Source organism: Pseudorasbora parva, chromosome 12 (genome assembly GCF_024679245.1).
Source record: "Pseudorasbora parva isolate DD20220531a chromosome 12, ASM2467924v1, whole genome shotgun sequence".
Lineage (NCBI taxonomy): Eukaryota > Metazoa > Chordata > Actinopteri > Cypriniformes > Gobionidae > Pseudorasbora > Pseudorasbora parva.
In genome coordinates, this window is record NC_090183.1 from 44,664,347 (window position 1) to 44,682,708 (window position 18,362).

The 18,362-nt window shown below is 36.7% G+C and overlaps 1 protein-coding gene across 2 annotated transcripts in view; it reads right to left on the reverse strand.

The window, feature by feature from the left end:
- Nucleotides 1-18,362, reverse strand: part of cacna2d2a (calcium channel, voltage-dependent, alpha 2/delta subunit 2a) — a 320,181-nt gene that overhangs the window by 100,982 nt on the left and 200,837 nt on the right. For both annotated transcript variants that reach the window (XM_067460456.1, XM_067460455.1), the window contains exon 6: nucleotides 11,927-12,065. In XM_067460456.1, the coding sequence (XP_067316557.1) occupies nucleotides 11,927-12,065 (139 nt within the window). The remainder of the gene's footprint in view (nucleotides 1-11,926; nucleotides 12,066-18,362) is intronic.

Genomic DNA, 18,362 nt, shown 5'->3' on the forward strand with positions numbered 1-18,362 from the left:
CTAATTTGCATATTATGACGTCATATGGTGATGGCAATCTTGGATTATAGAATTTTCATGATAAATTTCAACTTTAAATGATAAAATGCAGCAATACTTTCCCCAAAAAAATGTCCCTCACCTTCTGTTTGCTATATTGCACAATACATAATAATAATAAATAGTAAACAAACTGTCTAAATCATTGCTAATAAATGGTGGAAACAAACCGAATGCATGTAGTGGTTGGCCTTTTCCTGTAGAGCAAAGATTTTCCATTTAGTATACAGTAGGTACTCTGATTCCATGTATGGGGCACATATATATATTATATATTATATATTGGCCGTTTTATTCAGTGCCGCATCTTGTCGAGTAAACTCGACCGTGGCGCCTAGAGGGTTAATTTCCATGTTAATTTGAGCGCGAGTCCTCATTCTTTTAAAGTGCATCAAAGTAGATTTGCTTCGGCAGCAGAAAACCGCATCTTCTGCACATGAACAACACAAACCAAACTCGTCCAGTCTCCGCTACAACTACAGCGTTTGAGGGCGGGGCAAAGCAGACGCTGTTCACCGGCAGCCAATGAAAACCATAGGCTGGCATTATGCAAATGAGTTACAAACCTAAGTAGGGTGTGTGCAGGAAGTGAGATTCGCTCCTTTCTTTTTAATGAGATGATAACTCCATTTATCACTTTGATCTTTAAAACTTTGCAGGCTTTTTACATTCACAAACAGCTAATTATACACGACATGAAAGATAATATCTGAAAAAGCGTTCATATTGTTTTAATCATTCAAAAAATAAATAAATAATGGAAATGATAATATCAAAGCCAGATTCTGCTTTGCTAACGAATGCATGTCTCTAGTTCTGTTCCGACCACATACAGAATTAATTTCCCCTAAAAAACATTTAATCTTTTTTTTTTAAACGCTCCCGCAAGAACAACAGAGTAAAAAGAAAAAAAAAAATGATGGAGGGCGGAATCTCAGAACCGCTGGCGGAAAATGGAAAGGAAAAAAGTCTTTAATTAAAATGATACTGTAACCAATAAACAGCGGAAATATAATTTGTGAATGTGCGGGTGAATGAAGGAAGGCGTCGGCTGCGTTAAGGTTTTTAATTAGTGTGGCGGAGAGCGATAGTGCCCCTTCACTGAGCAGGAGGAGAGAGGAGGATGCTGAAGAGGAAGAGAAGGAAAAAAGACTTCAAATCCACTGTTTATATCAGTCCCACTCCTTATTGTAGAAGCACATCTCAAAGGGCTCGGTTATATCTCGCTTCCAGCAGAGACAAGCTAACCAAATCACACACACACACACACACACACACACACACACACACACACACACACACACACACACACACACACACACACACACACACACACACACACACACACACACACACACACACACACACACACACACACACACACACACACACACACACACACAGATGTTGTGATGGACGCTGGTCTGATACTACAGCTCTGTCTTTATAATGACACGGTCAGGCTATACAGAGATCAGAAAACACCATTACCCCTTCCTGCAAAATCGTCTTATGATGAATAATAATAATAATAATAATAATAGTGTTCTTAATGCACTAATGCATTTAAAATGCCCCGGAGGACAGCATAAAATCAGTTGTTGGTTCTCTTAAACCATTTTACCCATTAATATTCATAATTAACCCAAATTAATACCAGTTAATATTCAAGATGAAAAGGTTTTTAATATCCCCCTGCTTTTTAAATTATATAGACTTCATATAATGTGCCACTGAGATTAATATAATATAATATAATATAATATAATATAATATAATATAATATAATATAATATAATATAATATAATATAATATAATATAATATAATATAATATAATATAACATAATTAATATAATATAATATAACATAACATAATATAATATAATATAAAAGAAAGTCATCAAATAGAAATTGATCATTTATATAAATGTATAAAATAAAGAATGTATTAAAATTTATTTTTTATTTAACTGCATCTAGTCTTAGTTTGCCAAAAATAAATAAAAAAGGAATAAAAAAAGAAAAGAAAAGAAATATAATAAAAGAAATTCAACAAAGAGAAATTAATGATTTATATTTAAAAATACATTAAAACTCATATTAATACCATATTAATACAATGTACCACTGAGATAATATAATTCATATAATATAATAATTGATTATACAATAAAAGAAAGTAAATAAATAGAAATGTATTATTTATATAAATGTATTAAATAAAGAATGAATAAATAAAGTGATTTTTACTTTATATTTGCTTGCAGTTTGCAAAATAAGATAAATAAAATAAAATAAAATAAAATAAATAAAATAAAATAAAATAAAATAAAATAAAATAAAATAAAATAAAATAAAATAAAATAAAATAAAATAAAATAAAATAAAATAAAATAAAATAAAATAAAATGTCCTGGGTCTGAACTGATCAAATGTATACCTTGAATGCAATGCAAGTCACTTTGAATAAAAGCATTTTCCAGACGGATAATTATTTAACCCCCACAGATGCCATCGGAAAAGAAACAGATCCCACCATGACTTTTAAACTAAACTTGCTGGGTTTGTTTTTCCCAGTGTCTGAGAGAGATGGTAAAAAAGGTTGTCAGTATCCATGGGAGGTGCTAATCCGTTCATTCAGACAAATGAAAGCTGCTTCTCCTCGCCTTTCATGCACACACACAATTAGTCTTTCAATTTCTCTTTAATAAGCACCATTTCCAACAGTATCTCCAGCAACAATTGAGGCCTGAAAAACAACTTTACAGGATGACAGTTTCTTACAGTGGGGATTAAATTCAAAGACATTTACGAACGAATAATAACGAACAAACTTGATCTGTATTAGCATACGTGTCATGGCTTAAGCAGCCGTTTCTCTGTCAAATGGGCTAATCTGCTGCTTACGTCTGGAGGACTGGACTAACGGACAGAAGGGTCTGCAAGTTTACGCATTAAAGCTTTTTCATTTGGAATATATTATGCAGCTTTAAAGGCATATGGTCAATAAGTTATGTTTTTACATTGCTTGAACTCATCAAAATAAGTTAAGCAATTTTCAACCTTTTAGTTTTACAAGATTCAACTCTGTTAAAATAATTTAAGTTGAAATTACTTAAAGGGTTAGTTCACCCAAAAATGCACATCATCACAGTAGTCCATATGAGACATCAGTGGGTTAATTAGAGTCTCTTGAAGTGTCCAAAATACATTTGGGTCCAGAAATAACAAAAACTACGACAACAAAAACTCTTCCGGGTTTGTTTTCAATCCTCAAATAAAGATTCAAACGGTTATGAATCAGCGAATATTTGATTGCGTATTTATGAGGGACTGAAAAATAGTAGAATTATAATGTAGAATAAAGGTAAAATGTATGAAAAATAATGCAATTTTTTAAATATGAAGCATGAACACGTTACAGTGCACCTTACAAACACAATCAGGCCTTCGGAAGAATGTGTTTTAGCACCCCTTTAACTATAAACAAGATCAGTATGAGCTCCAGTATAAAAGAGTATGCTATAGTATGCTATAACGCTCCCTTTCTCCAAATACCTCCATCCATCCCTCCCTCTGTCTAATCATCGCACCACCCACCTCACTACATTCCTCAACGGCTTCCCTCCAGTGTCCGTTTGGTAATAGGCGGCGATAATTAGACGGAAACTGTGTGGCTGTTTGACCCGTGCTAATTAGAAAGTTAGCAGACTTGGCAGCAGAATTCATCGGCGGGATAATGAATCATAAAACGGTTCATTACGGGCGGGCGAGGAGCGTTCTCAATCTCAATAAATGGCCAAGGAGGCCTGGCAAAGCTGGACTCACACACACGCCGCCCCATTTAGTGCCTGAAAAGTGACACACACACACACACACAAAGATAAAACAAAACATTTTCACTCTGAGCGGCAGAAAGTTGCTGCGTTCATCTTGTTCTATCTCTCACACGTCCGCTCAGATCAGCTCTGCACAATACGAGCCGGCTAAAGCTTCCCTGATCTCAGGAGTGACGTGTCCTCACTCGACCTGGATCTGGACAACTTTCTGATTGTCACATCCCTGTCCTGTCTTGTGTGCACCAAGGTTATTATAGTTTTGCTTTTTGAAATTAGTTTTTATTTTAGTACTGTTTTCAATTTTGCTACAAATTTCAGTTTAGTTTTAGTTAGTTTTACAAATGGTTTTGCTAGTTTTAGTTTAGTTTTTATTTTGCAAATACATTTCTATTTAGTTTTTATTTATTTAGTTTCAGTTTTAGTTTTAGTAATTATAGTTTAGCAGAGTTACCATAATGAAGTGTAGAGACCAAATCAAGGTTTTTAATTTCAGCAAAGTTTCATGTTTGCACAGATTAGAGTTTAATCTTACTAAACATCCTTAAGTGAAATCACCTGATAAACGAGCATTATTGTTTAAACCCAGGACGGTCTTACAAAACATGCATAAAGTTGGGTCTTCACCTTTGAGTAAAAAAGCTCGAGTCAAACTATGACCTATACAAACAATGACCTGGAGATTAGAAATGAAATAAATTATATTTTGATATTAAAAAATTACATTTGATATTTTTGACATAGGCTAATACTCAGAGGATCTACCTTAAAGAACAAAATAAATGCAACGTAAAATATAAAAGTAAAAATTATAAATTCCAGAGAAACTCATTCATAACAAAGATGAAATATTGTTAAACAATTAAAAGCTTATTTTAATTTCTTCAGTAGTACAATGTAGGCTAGCTAAAGTCATCTGAAAACAGCCAACACACACTGTTGTGCTGTGTGTGTGTGTGTGTGTGTGTGTGTGTGTGTGTGTGTGTGTGTGTGTGTGTGTGTGTGTGTGTGTATTCCGTATTATTAACACACACACACACACACACACACACACACACACACACACACACACACACACACACACACACACACACACACACACACACACACACACGCTATATAACTTAAGGATATATGTTTCTGGGAAACACACACTGTCCTAATGGCTGTAATGGCACTCAAACTCTAAACGCAACAATCCTAGATAATCGAGAGTACCAGACACTCATGAAGAGGGATAATCTGTCCTTATATAAACCAGTGTTCATTTGCACAGCACATTTTGATTTTGTTCATATTTTAGTCATCTGAATTCTTTTAGTTTGATTGTCTTCTCTTCCAGCGTTTGTGTTCAATCCTCAAATAAAGCTTTGATCAGTTATGAATCAGCGTATTGATTCATGATTCGGATCGCCAATGTCTCGTGATTTCAGCAGTTTGACACGCGATCCGAATCATGAATCGATTCACTGATTCATAACCGTTTGAATCTTTATTTGAGGATTGAAAACAAACCCAGAAGAGAAGCCAATGCTGAATAAAGTCGTAGTTTTTGTTATTTTTGGACCCAAATGTATTTCTGATGCTTCAAGAGACTCTAATTAACCCACTGATGTCTCATATGGACTACTGTGATGATGTTTTTATTCCCTTTCTGGACATGGACAGTATAGTGTGCATACACTTGCATACGCTCTCGGACTAAATATAAAATATCTTAAACTGTGTGTGAAGATGAACGGAGGTCTTACGGGTGTGGAGCGACATTAGGGGGAGGAGTTAATGACAGACATTTTCATTTTTGGGTGAACTAACCCTTTAAGACCAGGAACATGCATTAATAAATGGGGATTTAACCAATTATGGATTTGATTTTGTTTCCATAAGCCTGGTACAGTGATTTTACCACGGTTAAGGGGTGTTAGGCATGAAGTCAGGCAGGTAGGGTTTCAATTTTTCCTTCCTCGGTTGAATTTACTTTGCGGGACTATCTACAAACTCCACTCTCCAGTTCCCGTTTATCTAGATGTGTTTCATCCGCTGAACTCCTAACCCGCCGAGTGTCAGGTCAGGACATCTTCCGTTGCCATGGCGATGTTTAATCCCTGTTCCCAGACATGGTGATTTTTTTTTTCTTTTTTACCAGACTGCTAATACTGCTTTACCTTCTCATCCTCGACTGGCCTTTAAGCCAAATTAGCAGCCTGAGCCGCGGAGAGGTGGAGAGGTTATCACTCGTGCCTTTATTGAACTACAATTCCCATGAGCCCACGGTCGCGCCACATTACAGCGGACAGTCAAGACCTCTCAAAACCGCATTAAAATGGTCAATGCATTTCTATGTAAAGAATTAGTTGCAAAACGTTATCCCTTTTAACCCAACCAACGCCTAAACGTAACCACAACAACAACCTTACTCACTATCAATGAGCACTACTTTGAGTTTATTGAGGGGAAACTCACAACTAATAGTGAATATATGCTACTGTTGTATTATATTATATTATATTATATTATATTATATTATATTATATTATATTACATTTATTATATTATATTATATTATATTATATTATATTATATTATATTATATTATATTATATTATATATTAATTGCATTATATTATATAGAAAGGACAGAAAACAGGACATGTTGCATGCCAGATTAAAATATTTGCCAAGATTTTTGTCTTCATTTTGTTTTATTAAAATATTTTTTGCATTATTGATTTAGTATTAGTTTTTGTTAATATTCTGAGTTAGATTTTTTTAAACATATTTTCTGTTTTCATTTTAATTTTAGTTTAAATGTCAGTAATTTAGTTTTGTCTTTTGTGTTTTTTATCTAAGTTTTTTATTTCGTTTTTGGTTTGAGTTTATTTAGTTTGAGTTATCTGAGTACTTCAATTTAAACTAAACGTCAATGAGAATTTATGTCTTGGCAAGTAGCAGAATTTTTTTAATTATAAAAAAACTATAATTTCAAATAATGTTTATTTTACTCAAGTAATGATTTATGGTTTTAAATTTAGTTTTAGTTAACTACAATAACCCTGGTATATATACATATAACTAAAGTCAACACATTGGAATTGAGAAAAAAACTAAAACAAAACATATATATAATTTTTTAATTTTTTAATTTTTATTTTTTCATGATCCTGGTATTAAAATGCCCAAAATGAAAGTAAATCAAGTAAATTCTTTGTAATAAAATAAAAAATGTATGTTTTCTAACTGGGTATCAAATAACAAATTCCCTTAAATAAATCTTTCAGCAGGAATTGCTTCAGGGTCTAAGGAGGATTGGATTTAACGGTGAGACAGGATTTGGCCGGATAAAAACATGTATTTAGACCATTAGGCAATGGCTCCAATGTTTTTTTTTTTTACTTCTATTTTATTTCTATTTATTCTATTTAAAGCAAATGCTCATCTAGAGCACATATATTAAAATACATTCTGCTCACATGTGGACAAATCGTCCTCATGTAAGCCAAAAGAGTCAATGTTATGCATCTAACAGACCCTGATAGTCGCGATACAGAGACGTGATGGTTATGTATTAGAGCAGAGCAAAAGTAACAAATGTCCAAATGTTTGATCACACTCTGCCAGCATTCATCTTCCAGCCATCATCCATTACCCATAAGCCTACACAACATCCACAGACAGATGACGGAGGCGCCTCGCTCAGGATATCCTACAAGCATCCGTCCTAGTCAACACACCAACAAATCACTGAGTGCCGCAGAAACACTTTCTAAACACCAAAAGAGCAAACATTTTTTATCCTAAAGCTGTACTCTAAAGATAAAAAAAAATGTTTATTTATACTGTGTGTAGTTTAAAATCGTCTGCGCCCCTTTAAGAACATTCGAAGGAGCGCTCAAAGGATTCCCAGGAGATGTTATCAGAGATACAAGACTGTGATTCAGTTGTGAAATCCTCCAGATATCACAAACCACACACACCAACCGCTGGATATTTTCAGATCCGTGGCTTAAAATGGGAGAGGAAAATGCCTAACACTGGCATTCCCACAGTGAAAAGATGTAAAACATGTCCAAATAAATCCTAATACTAAACAGTACGGACACAGCCAGTGATCATGATACACGAGGGCAATAAAACAACATGCACAGCTGTTACCATCAGGAGCCATTTCTACCGGATCCGACCTTTAAAATGACCAAAACCAGGGCCCGTATTTATCAAGCTTCTCGAAGTGCTATTTTAGTCTTAAGTGCTGAGAATTCATGAAATGTACACCTTACTTTTAAACGTAACCCTCTAGGTGCCAGAGGTTTTTTCCTAAAACATTTGATTGAGACATCTTAATTTCAAAAGGCTATATCTTAAAAGTGATAAAAGATAGAGACTTTCTGTAAATTAGAGAACTATTAAAGATGACCCAAAGTTTATGTAGGGATTATATTTCCCCATCTAATTTGCATATTATGACGTCATGAAGTGGTGGCAATCTTGGATTATAGAATTTTCATGAAAAGCCACATCTTTAAATGATAAAATGCAGCAATACTTTCCCCAAAAAATATATTTGTTTATCTTTGTTAACGTTAGTTAATACTAATAAAGATGTTCATGTTGGTTCATGGTGCATTAACTCAAAAGATTTTACCAGTTCAGTTTCGCGCCCCACATTTGGGTCCAAATGGGTCCTAATTATTCGTAATATGCTGCAGAGCTGAAGTGGTTAATCATGTATTAGTAAGTGTTGAAATTAACATTTATAAAGATAAATAAATGCTTTATAAGTGCAGTTCATTATTAGTTCATGTTAATGAATGTAGTTAACTAATGATAACTAATGACCATTATTCCAGCGTATTACCAAAATATGTATTAATTTTATCATGTGTTCTGGATGTCAAAGGGTTTGTGTCTAATTTAACTCTATTTGGGAGAAATTGCATCTGTCACAATATAAATGTCAACATGGGCAGGTTGTGTGACATGCTATTGTCCTAAAAACTGTTGTAAGATGTGATCTAGAGTGATACAAGTCAGTCCGATTCAGTTATTCATTTAGCAACTTCCCTGACAAATCCAGTCAAATATTATTACGGAAATATTAAGGACGTTTTTTTTTTTTACATCTGAAGGATGAATAGTTTTAGGACTACGTTCCTAGAATAACCTAGAATAATATCTAACACTTGATGGATGCTCTGTCAAGTCTTTGATGTCAGTTTAGAAACCTGGCTGTGCTCTTTGATACCAATCTCTCATTTGAAAGCAACGTTTCTAGCATCTGTAAAACCGCAATCTTCAATCTTAAAAATATATCTAAATTAAGGCACATGCTCTCAATGCCAAATGCTGAACAGTTAGTTCATGCGTTCATGAGCTCAAGGCTAGATTATTGTAATGCTCTACTGGGCGGTCGCCCTGCTCGCTTAATAAACAAACTCCAGCTGGTCCAAAACGCAGCAGCTCGAGTTCTTACTAGAACCAGGAAGTATGATCATATTAGCCTGTTTCTGTGAACACTGCACTGGCTCCCTATCCCTATTAGTCTCTCTGTTTATCACAAGGTTTTCCATAGTCAGTCGGGGCCGAGCCGTATCCAGATTAGATGGTGGACCTGCACATACACTCTAAAAAATGCTGGGTTAAAAACAACCTAAGTTGGGTTGGAAATGGACAAACCCAGAAATTGGGTTGTTTGAACCCTAGTAAATGGGCCCATTCAAACAACCCATTTTCTGGGTTTGTCCATTTCCAACCCAACTTGGGCGGTTTTTAACCCAGCATTTTTTAGAGTGTAAACATGACCACAACACAGCCCTGAAGTCTGTGTCAACTAGACTATCGCCTATGAAGGCCTCACCAACATGACAAAAGTTTTTTCACAAAAAAGGTTTTTCCTTTGCAGAGATAAAAACACTATTAAAATGATTCCTGTTCTCACGGATCTGCGGATACAACTAAAAATGCTGTATTATGCATGCAGAAATTGACAGTTTAATTCTGTAAAGAAAGACTTCACGCCCGTGCACATACACATCCAATATAGACTAAACTCGTAATACGCATGTGCGTGCCATCGCCATTTTTTTTGTTAGTGTAAAAGAACGGCAAGAATGCATGAAAAGTGTTCTGTTTTCAGTGGAAAATACTGTAGTGAGTAGTGTTGTGGCAAATTCTAAGTTCTAACTTGTCTCTAACTTTTTAAATCTATCAGAGTCGAAGTTCCAGGTCTCAGAAGAAATTAACTTTATTGTATGAACAACAAAGTGAGATGCCAGCTGAACATCTGACCATCTCATCCTCAGCTCACACTTTTATACAGTTCTAGCTCAAGGTTTCATGGCAGGTGCCTTTACTCCCTACACTTTTACTACAGTTGTTCTAATCATAAACTTATCTAGTCTTCACTGTAATGGTGGCCGACTGCCACTAGTTTCTCTCTCTCATCCCTTGGGCACCATTCTTTTCACAGTCAACTCATGGTTTTTCCACAATTATATAAATACAATGTATCATATTTGTCTGTGGGCCTTCCCCGCCTTCCCAGTACATGACAGTTTCCCAGCTCTTCTCATCCATTCTCCCTTGCAACTAATGTAATAACTCCTGTTTCTCACACTTTGATGTTTCTTACAAGACCATGGTTTCTTGGTGCCTAGCTGAGGCCAGCTTATACTGCAGCTAAGGCCTAGTGAGGCCTACTAAGGCCTAATAAAAATGAATTTCTTCTACAGTAGTAGGCTTTTTTCCTAAAGCTTCTGTTCAGCAAAAACAATCTTTGTTGCATTCATTTCCTATTATCACTGTAAAGCTGCTTTAAATGATCTGTATTGTAAAAAGTACTTATATAAATGAAGGTGAATGATTTAACCCTCAATACATTTTTGAAAACAGTGCGACTTCATATTTTTGTGGAAACCACAATTTTCTCTGGATTCTTTAATGAATAGAAATTAATTTACATAATAAATTTACACTGCAAAAATGCATTAGTATTTTTGTCTTGTTTCTAGTCCAAACATCTAAAAAATCTTAAAACAAGAAACATTTACTAGACAAGCAAAAGTGATTGTCTTGTTTTGGAGAGAAATAACTCAAAATGAAGAGTCCACATGAGGCCAGCGCTTTCCCAATCCGATCTTTTTTTCCCCTCGTTTCAAGAAATATCTGCGTCCACACGAGATTACCGAAACCGACTAAAAACGATGTAGTTTGCATGCCAGGCCAGTGTGTGGCGCTGTAATTCTGCCACAGAAATACACTAATAACGGAGAAGAAGAGTTGTGGCTAGCAGGGGTATAGCAGTGGTCGGAGGTGAGGCAAAATCTCACAATAAAATAACAATTAATACATTTGCTACTTATCAGATGTGTTTTATTAACGCCTACACCTACCCTGACCCTAAACATACCCTTACAGTAATGCAGATACGGTAATTAAATGAGGTGATATTGATGTGCGCATGCCCAGTGCCCGTAGTTGTATCCCTTAAATCTTTCACCGTGCTGGACGTAGTGTGAGGACATCACCGTTTCAGAAAATATACGGATTCGCTGTACACACGAAAATGGAAGATGATCGTTTTCAGATTTATTCACTTTGGGATCCGGTTTCAAAAAATATCGGATTCATGCTTCCAAAACGCCGGATCCGCGTGGACGAAACGCTGATACGGTACAAAATGTATACGTATACAGCTAAACGCGTCTCCGTGTGGACGGGGCCTTAAATAAGCTAATGGGATAAGTAAAATAAACTTAAAACAACATTATTTTACATAACCCACTGGCCGATTATTAAGCTTATTTAAGGCAAAAACTCTCTTCATTTTGAGATATTTTTTCCCCAAACAAGACAATCATTTTTACTTGTCTAGTAAATGTTTCTTAATGTAAGAATTATTAGATATTTAGACTAGAAACAATACAAAAATACTAAGTAAGAAATGAATTTTTTTGCAGTGTATTTGAAATAGAAGTCTTTTGTAAAAAGCTCAATTTAATGCATCTTTGCTGAATAAAATGATATATAAAACTGTTTGTCGACAGCACTCACAGCCTTTGTAGATGTCGGTAGGAATCTGTACAGCCGTATACGAGTAGTTGACTTTATTCTTGAAGTTGATGTCCTCCACAAACTCCAAAGACAGAGAGTTCGGGTTTTCCAAGAGGTTTTCTCCATCATCATCGTCCGGCTGCAACGAGAAGAACCAGAGGACCATCAGCACACACACTCACACACACACAAGCCGAAAGCATTGATTGACACACAGCAAACCTTTGTGCAGAAAATCATTTAGACACACACACACATGCATCCATGATTAATTAGACAAACACTAATTACACAGACATGACAGGGGTAATCCTGCCTCCACAACTCAAAGGTGGAGACTCTTAAGAGGAAAAAGCCGGAATACATCGCCAGTCTATTCATCCACGACACAATACAACAGCAGGTATCAAAGTGTTGGCAAATTGCAGAAAATCAATTAGCGCCGGCGATGGCTATCACACTGGCATTGAAGTCCTTCAGGCGATTAACCCTGTCAATAAATCAGCACAATGATTGGCAAATGACGGCGGCTCTACCCTCTGCTCGAGTCCGCCACACAGGCTGATCATTAGCATTTTAATGCATCTCCAGTCAAAAATTGGCTCGAAAAAAGTCTGCCTTTGAAAGAACTTTAGTGACTGAAAATATCGAGGCAGCACAAATGCCATAATCACTGGATTTTAATGGTTTGTATTCATAATAATGTATGCTGAGCATAAGAATTGAGTCTATGCGTAAACTGCATGCTAATTGAATTGAGTTGGAACGGCCTTCTCCAACACTATTTTTGCAGTATGTATACTACGTGCAATATTCAGTCAGAAATCGCCAAAATGTGCAGGATACATCCAGGATCCCATAGGGATGCAACAATACAGTCAATACATACCTCAGTTTTTAACCACGGTTTTTCGGTTCGGTTAGTTTGTTTTAGTTTTCTATTCTTAGGCGTCAGGAACAGAAAAAGTTAAAGGGGGGGTGAAATGCTGTTTCATGCATACTGATCTTTTTACACTGTTAAAGACTTGGAATCCCATACTAAACATAGACAAAGTTTCAAAAGTTAAGGTGGACGTTTGATGGGAGTATTTCTTTGTCAAAAATACTACTTCCGGTTAGTCATAAGTTTCGGCAAGTTTTTTGAGATCATGCGTCCACTTTGACGTTAATGGGGGCGGAATTTCCTTGTATGGGCCGTACGGACAATTCTACCGGAAGAGCGTGAGAGAGAGGGAGAGAGAGAGAGAGAGGGAGAGAGCGAAAGCAACAGGCTATGCCCATCAAAGCGCTCGTAGGATACGCTGCACAGGTAATGTGCACAATTAACAATGACATCAAAAAGTGCGTTTTTGGTTGCCAGACCAAGACAGTCCTGCACAGATTCCCCCAAAACCCCGCGTTAAGGCAACAGTGGATGTAATTTGCTTTTCCGGATCAGCAACTGAGTTGCGCGAATGTTTATATCTGTTCGCTGCATTTCGGTGCCGACTGTTTCATAAACAAGGCCCAGCTCGACGCCGGATTTTCCAATTGCCTAATGCTGAAGGATGGAGCAGTCCTAACGTTAGAACCGCGGGCGGTGAGTTAGACTGCTTCAAATGTCTGTGTCTATGCTCATCAAGTAGCCCAAACATGATCACGTATAGTTACTATATATATTACTATATATAGAAATTGATCAATGGAGCATGCGATGTGTAGTGCGTGTACATTTGTTTAGCTGGCCACTATATGTGTAACTTTATGTTTGTGTATTGTAAAAGCACTCAACAATACACAAAGAGGGGGGAAATATGTTGAACTAAATAAGCACGCTTCTTCATTCAAATGCGCTACTATTCCGTGTCTTTCTATGTAAACACTAACTTAACCTGTCTACACAAACCACGCGTAAACACACAAACACACCTGCACTTCCCACATGTACACCTTCAAAGACAAAAATACGACGATATAATTCAAGTATAAATATGTAAATAACACAAGCCGCTAAGCATATTATATAGTTAGTGTATAACTTGTACCACATAGAGACGTCCTGCTCTAGTCGTTTTTGCTGCTGCTCCTGTTCAACTGCAGCCTCTGGGTCTGATTCCGGATCATAGATGTATGGCTGTATCTGATTAAAAGCCATATTTTTATTTTGAATAAAGTTTTTTTCCCGCTGTTAGGGATGACACAGCTTTACGACGCACTCGACTCAACACAATAGCAGCGCGCTGCTGCACACGTCATTATTTAGCTCCGCTCACACGACACGCCCCCACCCGCTCGGCTTTTTTCGGAAAGACTCGGAACAGCGCATCTTTCTTATATAATTATAAAAAAAATAAAGACTTTTCGGAGATATGCAGGATGCAATGCTACTCTATAGGTACTCAAGATTGACATGACACTGACTGAAACTGAGTGTTTCACCCCCCCTTTAAGGAGAAGTTTTTTTATTGCAATACTCTTTCTTTATTTTACTTAAAAGACTTGAAAACTTAAAACCTAACACTTAAAACTTTACCCTTGTAAACATTCCCAGTGTATTGTATAATAGAAAATACATATTTTATATATATATATATATATATATATATATATATATATATATATATATATATATATATATATATATATATATATATATATATATATATATATATATATATATATATATAAAGATTTCCAGTGGCAGCTCAGAGATGTACAGAAGCCATTTAAGTATGAATTTGAATGAATAAATGAAGGCTAAAATTAAAATTTTGATTAAACAACATTGATTAAAAGCTACTGTATAAAAGGTGTGTTTTTATTAACATCATTTTAGAGGTGAACTGTCCCTTTAAGGACAGCATGTTCACTATAGCCTGCGCTGCTGTCAATTGAAGACCTGCTCACATCTCATATATAGACGCACGCGATTTTACTCTCACTTTAGACATAACCGACTGTTTATATGTTAACCTTGTGTGTGTTTGACTGTATTAGCGCAGTAAGACTGTGCAGTAATCATGTGTGTTTGACAAACGTTTAGTGCGCGCGCTCAATAGAAAAAAAGTGCATAGCATGCGAATGAAATGTTTAACCAGCAAGGCTTTAAAACGAGGCTAACACCCCTTAACTTTAGTTTATTACACTCTAAAAAATTCTGAGTAAAAAACAACCCAATGTTGGGTCAAATATGGACTAACCCAGCAGATGGGTTGTTTTAACCCAGCGATTGGGTTGTCTTAAGCAAATATTTAACCCAACCGGAGGATTAAAATAACCCAATCGCTGGGTTAGTCCATATTTGGGTTAGTCCATACAACCCAGCATTTTTTAGAGTGTATGATAGAATATTTGCTCAAATAAGTGCGTAGACTCACAGGCACACTTTAAAAGAGCCGAAATAAACTGAGAGCAATATTTCAAATGGAGGGAAATGGAAATAATAAATTAAATGCAAAACCGAATAAAACACAATTCACCAGCGCGTATTGAACCGTGAATGCCGTACCGAATGGTTCAATATTATATTGAGTATTGTGACATCCCTAGTATCCCACAATGCAATGCACACCACGACTTGACCTTATATTCCCAGAGTGAAAAAACGAACCTGAAATAAAAATCATGATGCATACCCCTTTTATTATATGAAACACAAGACTGGATTAAATGCAAAATAAGCAAGAATATGAGGGGTTTTATTTGTCTTTAATCTTCAGTCTGACCTTTTCTGCAATAATTGTCATTATTCAGTCATTTTCCGCTCGCTGTGATTCATTAATCTCTCTTTAATTCTTCATCTCACAATCAAACTGGCCTTCATCAAGTGCGCTGTACAGTAATAGAGAGGCACGGGTTAATTGGGGTTGGCTGTTTGTTTTTTATTTGTTTTCCTTAAAATTAAATCAGAGCCTCCTGCCAAGTGAGGACTGATTTATGGCCTGCCTGTAATTGTCTATTAAAATGCGATTAGGAACTGTTGTTGGGCCGAACATGGAGATGTTGGTTTTCTGATAGCCCTCACCGAGACATGAGCACGCAGGCGCACGATAACCTCTTGGAAATGGGAAACCCCATTGGCATTCCTTTCAGTTTTGCTGGTAAATCATTAGAGGATACTGCGCATGGCGCACAAATAAAAAAAAATTAAGGGGGGGGGGGGGGGGGGTGTTAGTCTTTTTATTTAAAGGTGCACTATGCAACTTTCCGTCCACTGGAGGGCGCCTATTCTAAACAAAGGCGTAGTTTGATGACGCCAAGTGTGAGCGCAGCATCTTGGGACATGTGGTCTTCACCTCACAGCCGGTGGAAAATAGGACTCGGCAGAAATCATGTTGATGGATGCGGTTATTAACGTTACTGTAGTGAAGCAGAGCAGGAGCGAGTGTTGTGGAGCTGAGCACGGCCGCTGGAGCGATTGTTAAACACACACACGGCTCGCGAGCACCGGGACTTTTATTATGACGGGACGGGACACAGTCGCCGGGCGCCTGCACTGATCCGCTTTTCCGGTTATGATTATGAGGTAAAGCAGCTCTGTTTATCATATTAGATACATTTACGTGTGTTTAAAGTGATGTTATGACGTTCCTCTGTGCGTTCGCTCGGCGCTGCTGTGACACTGATAAGAGTAAAGCGCTTCTGCAGAATAAAACCGAGGGTAACGCAGATATGAGGCGATTGACAGGCGACTCCCTCAGACGCTATGCTGACACGTCCCGGTCCTGAGTTAAAATAGCAATTTTCTCACAATTTACAAATATTTGGAAACATTTGGGATATTGTAAGTACTCAACTGATCAAAATATATAACACTGGCCTAGTGGTTTTTGGATATTTTACTGCAAAAATACTACATAGTGCACCTTTAAAGTAATTCAATCATTGTAGGATTAAAAGGGATAAGGATGGGATAAACTAAGACTGTCGTCCATATTTTTTACGGCCTATGGTTGAATCTCACAGTTATGGTGATGGGCGGGGCATTTCCCAAACACACTCAGAGTGATTGACAGTTGATGGGCCCTATTGACTTCTATAGCCTTTTTTTGTATATTATGGAAGTCAGACAGTAACTGTCGGGCTACTTGTATTCTTCAAAAGATCATTTTTTGTGTTCAGCAGAAGAAAGAAATTCATACAGCTATGAGAGTAAATGATGAGCGAGTAAATGGTGAGTGAAATATCCCCTTAACTTTCAGTGATAAAAATGGTGGCTGATATTACGGTATTGTGGTTCTTTTGTCACACTGGAAATGGAAGGTCAAGCCTAGGACAATTGCATTGTGGGATACAGTATTCTGCTCCGTGTGCTCCGGTTGTGCATTGCATATTTTGGCAAATGTAGAAGGTCAAGTTGGTCCTCCATGCATAGACAACATCTTCATACCGCATTCAATGCATACTGCAGAAATACCAAGAGTTAGGCTATATGCTCTTCTGAACAAGCCAACATAAAAGTGACATTTGCAATGCATTTCTGCTTCAGTAAGGTGACATTTCTGGGTGCAAAAACATATTGAACAGAAAATAATAACACTAATATTGAGCAGGACCCAGACGGCCACGGTTACATCATCAAAAAAAGGAAAGGTGCTGCGGACGTGGAGGAATTTGCAATGCTTTAATATGAAAACAAACACTGAATCTCTTTAGAAGGACATTTTACATAAAGATCCATTCTGATTTGATGCATAAAATCACTTGTTAAACCGAGAGATTAAACGCTATAAATGACCGCATCACCCTGATAACAAACATTTCTGTGTTTTTCAAGGCAACACATCACCGGCACACAAAATTACCCCCCATTTTCTGCTCGTTTACACACGTTTCAGCCAACTGATTTGGAAAAGTTGTCTTTGAGGGGATCTCAGCTCGGTGTCCTTTATTTGTTTATTCTTCCACCTGACTATCCTTCACTCGAGGGTTTTTTTTACCGTCAGTCGAGCCCAGTCATAATTACCCAAGACAGCTTCTAATTAGGAGCTCAAAATCCACACAGGACGCACTGATTGGTTCATTCGCCCCGTCCATACACCACCTGTTTAACTCCGTTCATTACCTCATTTGTTAATTTTATCACCCTGTTTTGAAGGTTTAATTAAAGGTTGAGAGAGACAAATATGACATTTTGAGGACTCTCTCAATCGCACCTTAACACTTTTGTCTTTTAAGTGTGTGTGTGTTTGCATGCATGAGTGCAACATAAGCCTTATAATTATGTTTATAAACATAGACAACACTGTCATTTGATTTTCTAAACCCAGCTCAAATAGCAAATCTTCTTACTATTCAAAGAGGCCATATTATGCCCTTTTACAAAGTCTTGATTTTTTTTTTTTTTTTTTACTCTAACCGAACAGGTTTCATGCAAACATTTTTCCCATTGTTGCAGCTCATTTTTCCCAGTCTGTCAGTAACGCTCCGTTTAGTTCCTGCATCTATGAAGCCCCTC